General features: G+C 35.0%; 1 protein-coding gene across 1 annotated transcript in view; it reads left to right on the forward strand.

The window, feature by feature from the left end:
- The first annotated feature begins 538 nt into the window (after window positions 1-538).
- Window positions 539-17,266, forward strand: part of LOC123536087 (F-box/LRR-repeat protein 6-like) — a 31,789-nt gene continuing 15,061 nt past the window's right edge. The window contains exons 1-4 of the mRNA XM_045318941.2: window positions 539-761; window positions 10,431-10,567; window positions 11,649-11,839; window positions 13,646-13,733. Of these exons, the coding sequence (XP_045174876.2) occupies window positions 10,437-10,567; window positions 11,649-11,839; window positions 13,646-13,733 (410 nt within the window). The 5' untranslated portion in view covers window positions 539-761; window positions 10,431-10,436. The remainder of the gene's footprint in view (window positions 762-10,430; window positions 10,568-11,648; window positions 11,840-13,645; window positions 13,734-17,266) is intronic.

Below are 17,266 nucleotides of genomic sequence, written 5' to 3' on the forward strand. Positions count from 1 at the left end.
AAAGTTTTACTTGACTGAAATTGTTAAAAATAACGAAATCCTTGAACCCTGCACTCTAAGCGACAAAAACTAACGAATGGTGCCATGTCGCTGATATCATGACTGGGAAACGGAGCTTCTTATTTCTTTTATTATCTTGAGCTGTTTGAATTTGTCATATTTCATTTTGGGCCATAAATTTTGCAATCTTTGCATTCTAATATGATTGTCTCTGTTAAAACACTCAAGAAGATCACGCTAGAATGACGTCACGTTAACGTGCGATGACGTCAAAGCGCTTCTATATTTAGTCTACTTTATTTACACTGTCCCGTTACTTTGGAAGATTGTGGGGGTGAGGTTGGGTGCGCACCATAAACCGGTTTAAACTCCCGATAGGTGTTTTTGCCACCTCGTGTGTTTGCTTTGTGTGTGTGTGTGCGTGCGTGCGTGTGTGTGTGTGTGTTGGCAGTGTGCACATCTGCCTGCTGTGAGTTTTATGAGTCTGCGTTTTTGGATCGCGGCATTCTCTGTTTGATATTTATTCTTGTTTTTTTCCCCTGTCTAACAGGCATTCACTTGCAAACACCATTGTGTACAATAATCAGACAAAATAAAGACGCATTGGAAAAAGATAGGATTTGTCTGCATGAAACTCACGGTATGGTACGGCTTGTAAAAGGAAATATGCATGAAGAATAAACCGCTTAGAACAATTCAAAATGTAAACAATTTGCACAACCGACAGAAATTTGTGTTGAAATTGCAGATCTAATAAACAGGTAAAACTTTTTATTAAATTATATTGTGAATAAAGCAACATTCTTCAAATTTTCTGTTAATTTTGACAGAAATAAATGTATTTTGCTGGAAATTTCATAATTTTCCTGTAATAGTGCATGTGAGTTCGGACGTATAGATATATTTCGGATCGTCTTATATATTTGGTAGTGGCCAGAGAACCGGAATCGGTTCCCTAGACAGAGAACTTATTCGTCCGGAACCGGTTCTCTAACCAAAATACCGTGCATAGGCTAGGGAACCGGAATTTTATTTCTATGCATAATGCTGCCGAAATGCACCTTTTTTTTGTTAAGTGAAGGAAAACCACATTAATTTTGCTGTTTTAAAATGTTACTTGCTCTAAACATGTATATCTAATTCTCGATATTCCGTGGTTTCTCGTTCATTCCGTGGCTCTCAAAATTACCCTTGTGCCGCTGCCGCGCATGCCCGAAGTTCATCCAAGTTTCTCAGAATAGTAAACAAAGATTTGTGAGCATCCAAAAATGCGCAATAAACAGGTTAATATAGCTTATTTACTTAAAAATATGGAAATGTTGAAAAAAAACTTTTCAGTGCTAAGGAAAAAGATGGTGGCATACAAAAACCTTTATTTTAATACAAACATGCAAACCAATTGTGACAAAATTGTAGCAACACATTAAGCAGTCCCCTAACTAAATACTGAGCAGTGTAATTTGTCAAGGTACCCTTCACCATAGCGACCATCAATTAGCCAATCAGAGCCACGGATTCAACGAGAAGCTGCCAGCTGATCCAGACCAATGTAGGTCAACATACATGAGGGGAGATTTTTCATTTTCTGTCATATCTTGTTGATTTTTTGACTTAGCATGGTTATATTGAAAGGTTGCAGCTACTTATGGTTAAAAAACAACATGTGAATATCTAACATCAAATGCGCATGCGCAATTTTGGCAATTAAGAGCCACGGAATTACGAGAACACAGCATACTATGTTTAAATTATTAAGATATGAAATAATATTGATTTGTATTTCTGTCATTGTAAACATGTTTATAGATGTACAAACTAATTCAATTGCCATTTAAACTTCATAGATATTTTATAGATTCTTTGATCACTTTAAATACTGGTTTGTAACACCTCGGCATTTCACGTTCAAAGATATGTGATCAATACTATAATTAACAGAAATCACTTAATTTGTTTTAAATATAATTGTTTCTTTTATTGTATTGTACCTTTTTAGTTTAAATTTCCAGTTTATTTCGGCTTGCTCTAGTGCTGACAATTTCCGCATTCATTCGTTCTAGTTTATTTTGTCAATCCAATATGGCGGACAGTATGTGGCAAGTACACTTTAGGAGACACAGTAAACACAAATAAATGAAAGGGCATTGTTGGTTGAAATGGTGAAATTAATTAAGAAAATAAGATAATAACAGTGAATTTCGACAGTTTTATGCATAGAAATAAAATTCTGGTTCCCTAGCCTATGCACGGTATTTTGGCTAGAGAACCGGTTCCGGTCGAATAAGTTCGCTGTCTAGGAAACCGATTCCGGTTCTCTAGCCACTGCCTATATATTTTTATCGTGAAAATGTTGTGCGAATGTCACAGAGTGAGAAAAGGTGCAGTTAGTCCTTGGCTTGACCATCTGAGCTTACAGGCTGCCTGACATATTCTCTAACCAACCTGACCAAATTTGCACGGTGACATGCACCCCAAAAATTGGAAAGGCAGTGGCTAGGGATCCGGTAGACAAGCTTACTGTTGCTGAGTGGCTGCTTTTTTAATTTCTGACTTTTGCAGCCACCACAGTTTGACCGTCACAATACAAAACAAACTGTATATGTCGGATTAGTTTGACTAGGGGCCGCTAGTCCAAATAATTGTACTCGAGAGTTGAATATCGTTATATTTTTTTGACTTGTCGATATCCACCTCCGAGTACTCTAGGTAGACAATGTAAAATATCAAAATGTGAAATCGGTCTACCCGAGGTCTCATTATTTAGACTAGGGGTCCGATAACCAGACCTAGTCCAGGGCTGGCTTGAGGTCCGGTAATCAATATGAATACTGAGAATGGTATACAAAGAGGAGACTATATTTTATCTTTAAAACTGGGAGATGATTTCAAATGTGTGCTCTCGTATTTTTCCCATCATTTTAAATACATTGTAAGCAGGGTTGGCCGGAATTTCCCAGGGGTGGGAATTCCCATCGGTATTTACTGGGAATTCCCATACTGGAAAATACTCCTAAAATTGCAAAAAGTGGGAAATACTAGGAAATAGTGGGAAATACTACAAAAATGACTCAAAAAAAAAAATTCTGGGTTTTTTAACACAAAAACATCAAATATCTAAGTGATAATTAGTATTTAAATGAACACTTGCATGAGAATAATACATACATACAAGTACTTAGCACTTATGTATAATATAGCTCACTGTTCGAGGGTTCAACGCAATAGGGGCGTATCTACATATTTTACCAAAAATCACTTTTTTTGATTTTTCACTTTATTTTGACCTAATTTATATACTGTGAAAATTTAAACCAGATGTTTCAGTTATTTATATCATTATTTTGATATTGCAATAAGGGCGTATCTCAGATTGCCTTGATTTTTATGCGCAATATGGAAGTAAGTTGACTTACTGCCTTATTGCATGCAAAAAAGTATCCAGTAGTCTTAATATCTATCCTGCAATACAGGCTTGTGTAATCAGATAATTTCTGTGATGTCATAATGATGACATCATAAGGTATCAAGGGCATTATATCCTGATGCATGACCCTTAAAGTAAATGTAGTATTGTCACATTTTATGACATTGAAGTCAAGAAAAGCTTTTTTTATGCTTATGAGAGTCAGTACTTACAAATGGTAGATTCATCCTGTGTGCATGGATATGTTAATATCAAATTTAGCTACAGTTAAATGATAGACCCCCATTCATCTTACTGCTACTTAATACACTAATAGCCCAATACTTTCAAAGTGAAAGCCATACTTGCCCCACAATAATTATTGCCAAATAGAAAGATTTCTATTCTCGTAAAATAAAATGAATATATTAACATTTTATCCAAAATTAACAGTTTAAAAATATTAATTGGGCTAGGTTATAAAAAGGCTATACTCTATTCTTGAAGACTTCAGAAGGTGTATCATGATTAAAGTAAGTCTATATTCTGTATTCTTAAAGATTTTTAAAGGTGTATCCTTGTTCTTAAAGATATTTAAAGGTGTATCATGGTAGGAAATATTTCAATTTCCTTGAATTTTGTAAAGTTGTACCATGGTCGAAGTAAGTCCATGTTCTATACCCTTGCAGGCTTTTTAAGATGTATCATGGTTTAAAAATATTTTTATGCCCTTGAAAAATGTAAGGGAGTTAAAAAATGATTTTCTTGAAAACAAATAAATTGCAGTACCAATTACTTGAAGATTTTTACACTTGTGCCTGCTTACTCGGTACAGTATTGCAAAAGGATTATAGTCCACAAAAACTGTAGGTGAAACTCCATGTACATATAAAAGGGGAAGTCCAGCAATGAAATGTGATAATACATGAAAGGCGTCTGGCCTAGGAAAAACTCCTCAATAATCTGTACCAAAATTTTAGTTGTATGGCACCAAAAGAAACAAAATATTCAAAATGAGGTAAAAATGTGCATTTTTTTAAAAAATTTAGTTACTTTAATAATAAAATGAAAATCAAAAAGGTGTCATACATCAAAAGCCAGTACTTCAGGCTATAGTTTACAGTGAACAGCCACAGCCTAAGACATACAGCATACATTCTTTGAAATGTAAGTGTGTCTGTATTATTCGGTAACATAATAATACATGAAGCCAGTTTGGTAGTATTCGAAGCTTTTTAGCTTATCTGATTTTTTTTTTTTTTTTAAATTGATGAGTTATTGTCATCGCTTGATAGGTGTCAACGTCTGCGTCAAGTGTCCGCATGCTTTAAATCTTGCAACACTTGTTCAACATCAGTAACTGACTATGTGCAGCAAGAAACATAACTCCATCCTGCTTTTTGCAAGAATGATGGCCCCTTTTGGAATAGGAAAATATCAGTTTTTTTGTTTGTTTTTTTTTAGTTAAATTCTGCATTTAGGTCAACTTTTCTCCTTATAGGTCAAAGCTATTGCTTTAATTCTTGGTGAAGGTATTCGCTGACTCTGCAAAGCAAGTACCGTAATTTTAAATTGTTTTTGCAAGAATTATGGCCCCTTTTGAACTTAGAAAATCATGGGTAGACAATATTTCTATTATACAGAGACAATAAAATCAGATGAGCATCTGCAACTGCAAGGCTGTGCTCTTGTTTTGTATACCGGTACTTACCACATATTTTCTATGCCATTTCAGCAAATTTCCTGGGCGTTTTTATCTTCTTATATTTACTTATAAACCAATTTGTGGTTCTTGCATTGTGCTCAGGTGGAATATGTCAAATGATAGGCATGCTAAATCTGCAACTATACAGATTGTTTTGGTATTAACATTGTTACAGTCACTGTGTGATTTTTGAGCCATCCAAAATTTCGTGAGCAAGGGTTGGATGGAGGCACTTTGAGTTGGCCTTGTATTTTCGTCCAAATTTATGTTGTGCATATCTCAAAAAAGGTATTTTACAAAGTGTCATCAAGCTCCATTTAGTGAAATTGTGCACCTAGCTAGTATTTTAATTTGGATCTCTCACAGCTGACCAACATTTTATTTTAAGTCTGTGTCATATAACAGTAACTCAGAAAGTATTTGACATTAGAGATTATGAAACATTACAGGATTATTATTCAGAAGTTCTGTGCCTGCCCCCTTGGGTTTTGTTTGTGATTTTATTCAGCCAGACCAGAGTAATGGCCCTTCACTTAATAAAAAATATGCATAAAATGAATATAAAAGTTTGTGTCACACTTTATCTTAAAACGTATTTGACCTTGGGTAAAAGAGGATGAATATTATTCAGCATGGAAATTTGTGCACCTAAGGTTTCATTCAGGATTTCTTTTGGTCATACTAGTGTTATGGGCCTTGATTAAGTCAAACAATGCATAAAGGGCAAACAAGTTTGTGTTGCCTGCATCTCAAGAAGTATTTGAATTAGAGTCAGAAAACATCAGGGGATTGTTATAACATGTGAACTTGTACATTTGGGTGTTCTGTTTGGGATTTCATTCAGCCAGTCAAGAGTTATGGTCTTTGACTTAGCGAAAAATACACATTAAAGTGATGAAACATTTATTATAATTGTGTTGCATGTATCTAAGATATTTCACCCAGAGTCATGAAACCATGATGTATAGGTGGACGGATAGCTCAGTGGTTTTCACACTGGCCTTCCAATCCTGAGGTTGGGGGTTCGATCTTTGGCAGCTACTCTGGAATTTTCAGAAATGCTTTCCCACCCAACTAGAGGTGTACTGGTCAGGAACCCATCCTTGCGTGTATCAGTGCTATACACTGGGCACGTTAAAGAACCAGGCTGTCTATTCGCAACGAGCTAGGCTAAGTTAGCCGGACAAGCCTGTATCTGATTTCAAATCTCTCTGTCGTGGGGGCTTTGTCTCACTCTGTCCCTCTGGTCAGATCGCTCTGTGTCTGTACTAGTAGAGGATGAAAAGGGCGCTATATAAATCTGGTATAATAATAATAATTATGTACAGTGACAGGAGGTGGGGGCACCTGTGTCCTTTATACACACATCTAGTTTTCAGTTTGGAACCACTCTTGTGTCTGCTTCTGAAAAATCCAATACTGGTGTCATATGAGAGGTCATGGTTGTGACTGCAGTGGGGCTCAAACCCACGACCCCATGAATGAGCGGTTGACACCTTATCCACTAGACTACCGCTTCCCGTTCCAGTTTATTAATTAATAGGCAAGGGAAATTGCCATGTTATAACATGCAGCAAAGATGCTGTTACTGTGCTGTGGTAACTGAGGCCATCTCCTGTGTGTCATATCCTGTATTTTGTGGTGTTTTCATTTTGTCAGATATACAATTAATGTCATTTGTCTTTGATAAAGCTTGCAAGACTGAAATTTAAGAAAAAGAGTGACTGACAGATTTCATTTGTCCTATTTGATATTTGATAGACTCCCTATATACCGCTTTGCTATTTTAAAGTCTTTTTTTGTTGTTGTTGTTTTCCCTTTATTATAGTGCCAAATAGAAAGATATTCATTCAGGTCTGGAGGAAAAAAAATGAGATGTGTAATATTAAGTTTAATTAAAGAAAATGCAGACATAAATTAGGTTTTTATGATTCTATTCTGTTGTATAGTAATACCATTTTACGTGAAAAAAATATTAAATTCATCAGAGACTTTAATTGAAATTTTACTGCAAAAGAACACTTTTGCCCATTTTGCAAATACAATCTCTCCGGATTTACATGAACAAATCTTGCTGTTAGGTCTGATACTTTAAAATAGGCTGTTACATTCTTCAATTTTAATTATGTTCTTAAATGTTTCATTTAAAATGAGTATAAAAGTGCTAGTATGCTTTAGTTGTATTTACTTTTTTATACATACTACCTTGTTGCATGACACAATTTTACCAACTTCAACAGAAAATTTCCTGCAATAAAGGCGTAAGTCCACTTACGCCCATCTTGCATATAAAATTACTCCAGATTTACATGAAAAATCATGCAATAAGGGCTTAAGTCAAATGTTTTAAAATATATTGTTATTTTGTCAAATTTCATTCATGTTGTTTAATGTTTCATATAACATGTCTAATATTAAGTGAAAAACTTTGGTAAATTTGTATGTGACTGAACACAGAAGAAAACAAAGTAGTTTTTTTCTTCTCTTGTAAAGTTTTCAAAAATGTAGTTACGCCCTTATTGCGTTGAACCCTCGTGTTGAGAAATGGACTTTCAATTTTACATACATGTAGTTCAGCCATCATAAGACTCAATGATATGTATAAACATTCATGCAGATCCTATGGGTTGCATTTTCACTATCAAATGATAAAATTATATCTGAACTAAAACTGTGTACTTGAATTTCACTGCGTGTGTAAAGCATATTTGAATAAATGTTAGGGCTGAATATCAAGTTTTCTTGGATTATCCGATTTCATCTTTCAGTTAAATTGACCATAATAATATTATATTTATTTTGAGTCGGCAAGACTACAACTAATGAACATCAGCTCTTACTCTCGTTTATGGCCATCAAGTGGTTCTTATGGAAGGTTCGAGAGTTTGCGAAGCTTGTAAGACAAAATAAAAAACAAGAGATATGTAAGTTGTAAATGGGCTTTTATTTAAGCCGGTATCAAAAACATGAAATACAAAATATCAAAACACATTTAGTTTGTTGACTAGCCATCAGCTCTTCTCTCATTTACAATCGACTATGATAACAGTATAGCAAGCAGTATCAACAGGAAAAATATAATAAGCTGTAAAAGAGAGAATAAGTGTAAGAATTATCTGAGTTATAAAAGCAGCCAGCTGACAGAAATCTTCAGATACATTACTCTATATTCAAATGATAATAAAAAATGTATATTATATTATGTCATCAATGAATGGGTTGTTAAGAAAATATATTGTGTAAAAAAACAAGCAGTAGGCATTATAAGGTAAGTTCTATAGGTAGACCTAGATAAAAGTTCAGAGAAATAATTTGAATTTTGTTTGATTTACTGAAATTACATACAGGTGCTATTAAGTTGTTTGTAACATGTGATGAGGCATAGTGTACTATTGTCACCGGTAAATACCATGCCAACCCTGATTCTAAATTTGTGTTCTAATATATCTTAGTACATGTACATGACACTTTAGATAAATTGCTGATCCACAGTGCTAATGATGAGTCTATAATATATAGTTTAATAGGCTGAAGTCAAAACTTGAGGAAAACTTTTTTGAAAATATTTATCTGATGTGGGGTAATAGAACACTTTTTGATGACTTGCAGGTCAGTAGTAACTATCGTAGGAATAGGAATTTAATAGATCTATCTAAAATTACCACCTGTAAATACATCTGTGGTTGACTGTGGGTTCGCACCATCTGAAAAAAAAATGTTTACAAATTCGTACTATAGTAAGTTTGAAAAAAATCTGTGATTTTGAATAAACAGTTTAAACTGCTGAAGGGTAAACTTCTTTTCCCATATTATTTTAGATGCACGTCTCATTGAAAAATACATAGTCTGTTTTAATAATGTATGGCAAGTGCATGTACACCTCACTCGTGAAACTACTGCTTGAACATTCTTATATCTTTACCATGTAAATTCATGTTTAAACCTTTGACAGTTTGAATAAAAATAAATAATATTCTAAAAAACACACCAAAAAACAACTAATTGAATCCTGATAATATATACTTATATTGTTATGAGAGTATTTTTCATCAAGTTAATTACATTGTCAAGTTATTTTATTAGCTCAATTGTAAGAGCATACTAAGGATTCTGGTATGGGAAGATCTGAAGTCAAATTTGGAAGTGGAAAGGTTTTTTGTTTTTAACAATTTTCATTCTTCCAATATCTTGTGCAACTGTCATGACTGTTTTGGCATTCTTTGAAACGAAACAAAGCTTTAGATACCAACAAGGGAAGCGTAAAATCTTACACCTGTTGAGTCACAGGTACATTTTATTTACAGTCATTCAAGGATATTGTGAAAGGTTTCATTTTTGTTTATTTGTAATATTTTGTCTTATTTCTTTTATTCAAACTGAATTAGATTTGGGAGGGGGCTGAATGTTTTAAAAGGATAATCTTATAGATTTGATGAAAATGATTTTTAAAATTTAATATTAAGATTTTCTGAGCGACACAAACAGTACAACATACATTTTCTTTAATTATTTGCACTTAATAGCATATGTTGAAAAAGAAGAATAAAATTATGCCATGTATTAGACTTGAACCTGAGGAAAAAAAATTCTGCAGTATAGATTGGCATTCCTAATCTGCTCTGATGAATTGAAGTAGACTGTTTAGTTATGATCCACATAAAATAACTCCCAAGTTTAAGATTTATTGTGTTAAGTGTATGTCAGTTAAACTAACTGTACATTTATTATATTTTGTATACAACTTGTAAATGATGCTGTTATTGAACAGATGTACATACATGTATACTATTATTTTCTGTTATTGTGAAGTCTGTCACGATAAATGGTGCAAAGACAAAAAAACATTTATAATTTATAAAGAGACAATAGTGTGATGAGGCCAGTTTCATGGTACTGCGTTCAAGGGAAACATCTTTGAAAATTCCTTCTTACTGGGGAAAAATACTTTCTCTACAGTTTCTGTTATATTGTTTACCTGGACCCTTTTCCCTCATATGTTTTTCGCAGTTTTTTTCTAGAGAAACTAGCAATAGTCTAGAAATTATGTATTATTGCATGAAAAAGCCATTGGAATGAGGATTGCACTGCTGTGAAAATTAAAATCAAATAAAAAGTCATAGTCAGGAAAATTAATTCCGATGTCTTTTGGCTGTTGTTTCTTTGGCCTTTAGGCAATTGTTTTGACAATAAGTGTATACTATGGAACAAAGATTTCAGTTTTCTATGGTGGAAGTTTTGTTTTTAGCACATATATGTAGAGTTTTATTCCAAGATATTGAATCTTTTAAGTACAATAGTGAAAAACACAAAATTTATTTTCAGTAAACAATGCCAAAGTATCCAAAGGGTATCCTTGGTGTAAGAAAGGATCCAAGAAATCAGATTCTGTTCTCATTCAGTGCAAGACAAGGGGATGAGTGGCCTTCAGACGATGATGAGGATGCTGATTACACACCTGGGTAGGCCTTTCTTTGATTATATGCAATGGTAGGCTTTTCTTTGATAACATGGCTTTGACTGCCCTAATATTTGATTTTGCCTTTTTATAGCATGTCAAATAATGCCCATATTTCATTCAAATCAGCAGTGTTTGTGTTTCTTCCTGGTCTCCAAGTTTGCCTAACCTTTGCCAATGTCCAAGAATGTAAGCAGGGACTGCTGACTATTTAGCCATATCATTCATCTTATTGGAATGGCATCATTCATGTTATTGCATATATTACTAAATATAGTAACAAAATTGTACTGAATTTAAACATATATGAGCAGCGTTGGGCCGATATTCGCGTCCGTGTGAGCTGGTGTGCCTGATATCGATATCAGGCACACTTCCATGTGTGCCAAAAATCCATATCAGGCACACTTCCGGCTGTCCGAAACATCAAGATTTCATATTTCCATTGGCAGAATGTCAAGTATATACCATCTTACATTTATTTTACAAAAGAATACATGGTATGAATACATAATTTTGCTAGCTTCTTCTATCAAAACTACGGCACTAAAAAGCATGAATTTAAAACAAATGTTTGAAAGGAAATGACATCAGCGTCGTAAGAAAACGTTGATGTTCCGGTGCATTAAATAAATGTTCAAAGACGCTGTGCAACATGACATTATTTTAATGTCGTTTTCACTTTAATAGTATAGTTGAACATATGGAATAAAAAAGGTTATAAAACAGGATTAGTGTGCCTTAAGGTGATATTGGCATACTAGACCTATTGGCTAAAGCCCTGAGACTGGCCATAACCTCTCCTAGTATGCCAATATTGCCTTAAGGCACACCAGCCCGGTATAATAACCTCTAAATATTTTACAGGACGGCATATTTTGTTGAAATGTTACAGGATGTTACATGTAACTTTGCAGGCTGGCATATTTTATGATATTTTGTGGTTGGCTTAAGAAATACCATTGTCTGAAATGTTTTATGATTTGAACAATTGACTGCATGTAGAGTAGGATTTATTGACTTTGCAACTTAGTGCTTTGAGTAGTATATACTTAATAAGACAGTTATTGTTCAACTTCATGCAGTAAAGACACAGACTCTGAATATGAGGGCTCTGGTACAAGCAAAGAATCACAGAAAAGAAAAATAAAAGACAAAAAGACAGAAACTGCCAGAAAGAAGAAAATAAAAGAAAACAGTCATGAAACTACCGAGAAAAGGAGCTGTACAAGTAGGATTGTGCAAAGAAACACTTCAGAATATCCAGCATTTGATGGTAGGTAAAACAAAACTAAAGTTTTTTTGAAACTTCCTATCAGTTTTTGTGATGTTTTTTTGCCATTAATTTATTTAGTATAAAGCTATATAGTTCACTTTAGTTATGGTGATATACCAGATTTAGTGGTTGACAAAATCAGGGTGGTCAGTCCTCTTAACTTTTGGATACCGTATACAGTGTCTCAACTCAGTAATGTTTTGCCACTAGAAGACTGCAAAATGAGTGCTCTCCTCTGCATGAAGTTCTGCAAACTCCAATGCAGTGATCTTCCTTGCCGCTTCGCTCATTGATCACTGCCAACACAATGTTTTTAGCTAAAATTCAGCTAAGTGGACTTCTTTTAGTTATATGATTATTTAGTTATTTTTTCTTCAATGTTTTCAAAGTTTACACTTTTTTTAGCACAGGTGAATGTTCCATAATGAAAAAAATAATGATTCTGAATGAAAATAGGTATTTATTTACACGACCGGTAAGTATCCAGAAACGAAACTGAAAGTAAACAAACGAGTATATCGACGTTAATCTTTGACACCGTTCACTGTTATAATGCTGTCATTTGACCTAAGCCGAAATAGATGGAGGCTTTTGAATATTTTCCTGCTGGCCAAGATCTGTTATTGTCAAAAGTTTGGTATATCATAATGATATGTTAATTTTTAACCGATCTGACATCACATGATGAACCATGGTCACGTGAATGTTGTGTCGGCAGTGATCAATGAGCGAAGCGGCAAGGGAGATCACTGCGTTGGAGTTTGGAAGTTCTGCTGTCAGTTCTCAGTACTTTTCTCAAACACTTCTCCCACTAACTGAGTAGATAACATACACACTTTCACAGTTGGTTTAAGTGTTTGAGAAAAGTTCTGAGAACTGATTACAGACACTTTGTGCCGAGGAAGCACTCATTTTTCTATCTTTGACGCTCTTTTTTTTCTTATGAAAATCCATTAAGTAATAAGGAAAATATAGGAAAAATACTACCTGAATCGGGACATTTTCTTGTTGTGTACAATAATTAAAAACTCTTGAACTACTTGAAGGCAAGGTGTGAAGGGGGACATGGAATTTCAGTTGAAGAACTGACTTCATAGGACCAGTTGGCTGCTTCCACATATTAAATCAGTAACACCCATTTTAAGGCACCCTTTTACTTTTAATACTGTAATATACTAAATTTCTTTAACAACTGTTTCTCTGACAGCGCCGACCAGTCATAATCGGAAATAGATTTTTGGTTGTACTGATGTAGATGTAGATGGCTCTAGGCTACTATGGAACCCCCTCCATTTTTGTATGTTTTAAAGGAGTGTAAGTCTGTAACTCATTATTTAAATGATTGTATATTGTTGCTATAATTTACAGTGTTAAAGGAAAAGAGAGTATCATGTTATGATGATATATCATTTTATACCAGTGACATGATGATAATTAATTGTTAAAAGAGAATTAGACAGAAAGTGTTCTTCATTTTTTATGAAAGTGGTTTCTCAGCACATCTACTTAAATTCATAGGGAGAGAGCAGATCTATAGATTGCAGGGTCATGATTTTGAACTCTGGATGACGTATATATTTTATGTGATGTTTTGATAAAAAGCATTAATTTTCTTTCTGAAATCACTTGCCCTCTGCCTCCAATTCATGTGGAGAAATAAGCAGTTAGGCCTACTTACAGGGAACAGGTAAAGAATAATTCAAGAACCCTGAAGTAGAACTGCCCACCATTACATAACTGCAACATTGCTAAAATAGGGTGCTATACCCAAAAGAAATACAGAAAGAAAAATGTTTTTCTTCCCAGGTGAATTGCCGTCTCTACCGACAGAGGTTTGGGAAAAAATCTTCAAGATTATTGTTGAGAAGGATGGTGCTTTACCTTTCCTACACCGGTATGGACATTAGCATCTATTTAAGTACAGTTAATAGGGGTTTACCTCTCCTACACCGGTATGGACATCGCATCTATTTTAGTACAGTTAATAGGGGTTTACCTCTCCTACACCGGTATGGACATTAGCATCTATTTAAGTACAGTTAATAGGGGTTTACCTCTCCTACACCGGTATGGATATCGCATCTATTTTAGTACAGTTAATAGGGGTTTACCTCTCCTACACCGGTATGGACATTAGCATCTATTTAAGTACAGTTAATAGGGGTTTACCTCTCCTACACCGGTATGGACATTAGCATCTATTTTAGTACAGTTAATAGGGGTTTACCTCTCCTACACCGGTATGGACATTAGCATCTATTTTAGTACAGTTAATAGGCGTTTACCTCTCCTACACCGGTATGGACATCAGCATCTATTTTAGTACAGTTAATAGGGGTTTACCTCTCCTACACCGGTATGGACATCAGCATCTGTTTAAGTACAGTTAGTAGGGGTTTACCTCTCCTACACCGGTATGGACATCAGCATCTATTTTAGTACAGTTGATAGGGGTTTACCTCTCCTACAACGGTATGGACATCAGCATCTATTTTAGTACAGTTAATAGGGGTTTACCTCTCCTACACCGGTATGGACATCAGCATCTATTTTAGTAAAGTTACTACTGTTTGCAGATCAAATTGCCCTTTCGTCTTTTCTTAAATCGATAAACTTGTACCTTTACAGCGATGCTGGAGCTATTTTTGGATCTCGTCTATACAGGTAACTCCGCCTTTCCGATACGAGTAAAAATTACTGAATGAACTTGTTTACATAGGCTGCCTGACCGAGAAGGTGTTTAACTGGATTGTAACAGATGTACTAGAACTATAATCTTCGTTTAAAATTTAAATGAATCTTGCCGCAATGCAAACTACATTTAGGTAGCCTGGATATGAAAAAAGACACCCTCTTGTACATTACAGGCCTTTTTCTGCCTAAATCTCAGTACCTTTTGCTGCATACTTTTAAATAATGTACCTCGTGTTTAGTTTTTTAACAATAATGATATTTTTACGTGACTGACTCGAGTTGTTGGATTCGCTCATCGTTGATTGAAGGGCATAAATTCGCTTCCCGGAACCGACCATGCTTCCTTAATTGAAAAAAGGCAATTTCTTACGGAATATGTGAGTCTTAGTCTAATTAATTTGACGCGATCCTAGGAAACTGTTACGAGTAGTTTTCTCCACTCGAAAGAAATTGTCATCGCCAGATTTGGGTTTAAATGCTGATATGGTTGCGAATATAAGATAAATTCAAATATAACTTACATGTATCAAGAGGTAGTCCAAATAATTTTACTCAAGAGTTGAATATCGTTATATTTTTTGACTGGTTGATATCCCCTCTAGGTAGACAACGCAATATACTATCAAAATGTAAAATCGGTCTACCCGAGGTCTCATTATTTAGCCTATCAAAAGTTGGATTCAATTCCTCATTAATTTATGTAAAAGTTAACATAAATCCCCTTAACAGGATTAACGTTACATATAATGTGCAAGCGGTAAAACCAATAACTTTACATGACGATGTACTGTTATTCATCCTCGATTATTTTGGTCCTTTTAGAGTGACCGTCATATATACATGTATACAACAAACTAAATGTCGAATTATTTTGACTTATGTGAGTGTATAACTGGTTCTTTCCATGAACGAAGACAAGGCTTATCAACTGCATGTATGTAAATAACTGAAAAAGTATTTAAACGACTTCAAATAAATAGGCCTAGTAGATAAATTCACACACAAGTAGAAGCTAAACCCCACCAAAAAATAAAATAGAAAACTAAATCTATAATCATGGAGCTGGATTTGCGATAGTTAAGCTACGGAAGACTCTGCAGAAGTTTGAATATCAAATAAATCAGTTTTATGGATATGACAATTAGATCTACAAGTGCGTAACTGGAAGGGTCAATGATATTTTTCTATAAAACTTTATATATCCTTGCGTGGATGGAAATTTCGTCGATAATAATTGTCATAACAAACAAAAAACGCTGTTTTCATTTGAACGTAGTTGAAATATTCAACATTCTACTTTTAAAACATATCCATTATCACCTTATTGCACTTTACAATGTATGCAAGTATAGAGTCAGAGCGCGCGCTTTGTGTGACGTAAAGATAAAGAAAAAAAGTTTTACGACAAGGTGAGTGAATAATTTCTTGCGGATGAGGCGGGGCTAACCTGTCAGGATTACTCCAAAAATAGCTTCAGCTTCACAGTGTTTGTGACGTAAATGTACAACTATGTCGATCTGAAAAATGTTGAAGGGGCAATTTGATCTGCAAACAGTAGTAATAGGGGTTTACCTCTCCTACACTGGTATGGACATCAGCATCTATTTTAGTAAAGTTGATAGGGGTTTACCTCTCCTACACCGGTATGGACATAAGCATCTGTTTTAGTACAGTTAATAGGGGTTTACCTCTCCTACACCGGTATGGACATCAGCATCTGTTTTAGTACAGTTAATAGGGGTTTACCTCTCCTACACCGGTATGGACATCAGCATCTATTTAAGTACAGTTAATAGGGGTTTACCTCTCCTACACCGGTATGGACATCAGCATCTATTTTAGTACAGTTAATAGGGGTTTACCTCTCCTACACTGGTATGGACATCAGCATCTATTTTAGTACAGTTAATAGGGGTTTACCTCTCCTACACCGGTATGGACATCAGCATCTATTTAAGTACAGTTAATAGGGGTTTACCTCTCCTACACCGGTATGGACATCAGCATCTATTTAAGTACAGTTGATAGGGGTTTACCTCTCCTACACCGGTATGGACATCAGCATCTATTTTAGTAAAGTTGATAGGGGTTTACCTCTCCTACACCGGTATGGACATCAGCATCTATTTTAGTACAGTTGATAGGGGTTTACCTCTCCTACACCGGTATGGACATCAGCATCTATTTTAGTACAGTTAATAGGGGTTTACCTCTCCTACACCGGTATGGACATCAGCATCTATTTTAGTACAGTTAATAGGGGTTTACCTCTCCTACACCGGTATGGACATCAGCATCTATTTAAGTACAGTTAATAGGGGTTTACCTCTCCTACACCGGTATGGACATCAGCATCTATTTTAGTAAAGTTGATAGGGGTTTACCTCTCCTACACCGGTATGGACATCAGCATCTATTTTAGTACAGTTCATAGGGGTTTACCTCTCCTACACCAGTATGGACATCAGCATCTATTTTAGTACAGTTCATAGGGGTTTACCTCTCCTACACCGGTATGGACATCAGCATCTATTTTAGTACAGTTGATAGGGGTTTACCTCTCCTACACCGGTATGGACATCAGCATCTATTTTAGTACAGTTGATAGGGGTTTACCTCTCCTACACCGGTATGGACATCAGCATCTATTTTAGTACAGTTAATAGGGGTTTACCTCTCCTACACCGGTATGGACATCAGCATCTATTTTAGTACAGTTAATAGGGGTTTACC

This window comes from Mercenaria mercenaria, chromosome 15 (genome assembly GCF_021730395.1).
Source record: "Mercenaria mercenaria strain notata chromosome 15, MADL_Memer_1, whole genome shotgun sequence".
NCBI lineage: Eukaryota > Metazoa > Mollusca > Bivalvia > Venerida > Veneridae > Mercenaria > Mercenaria mercenaria.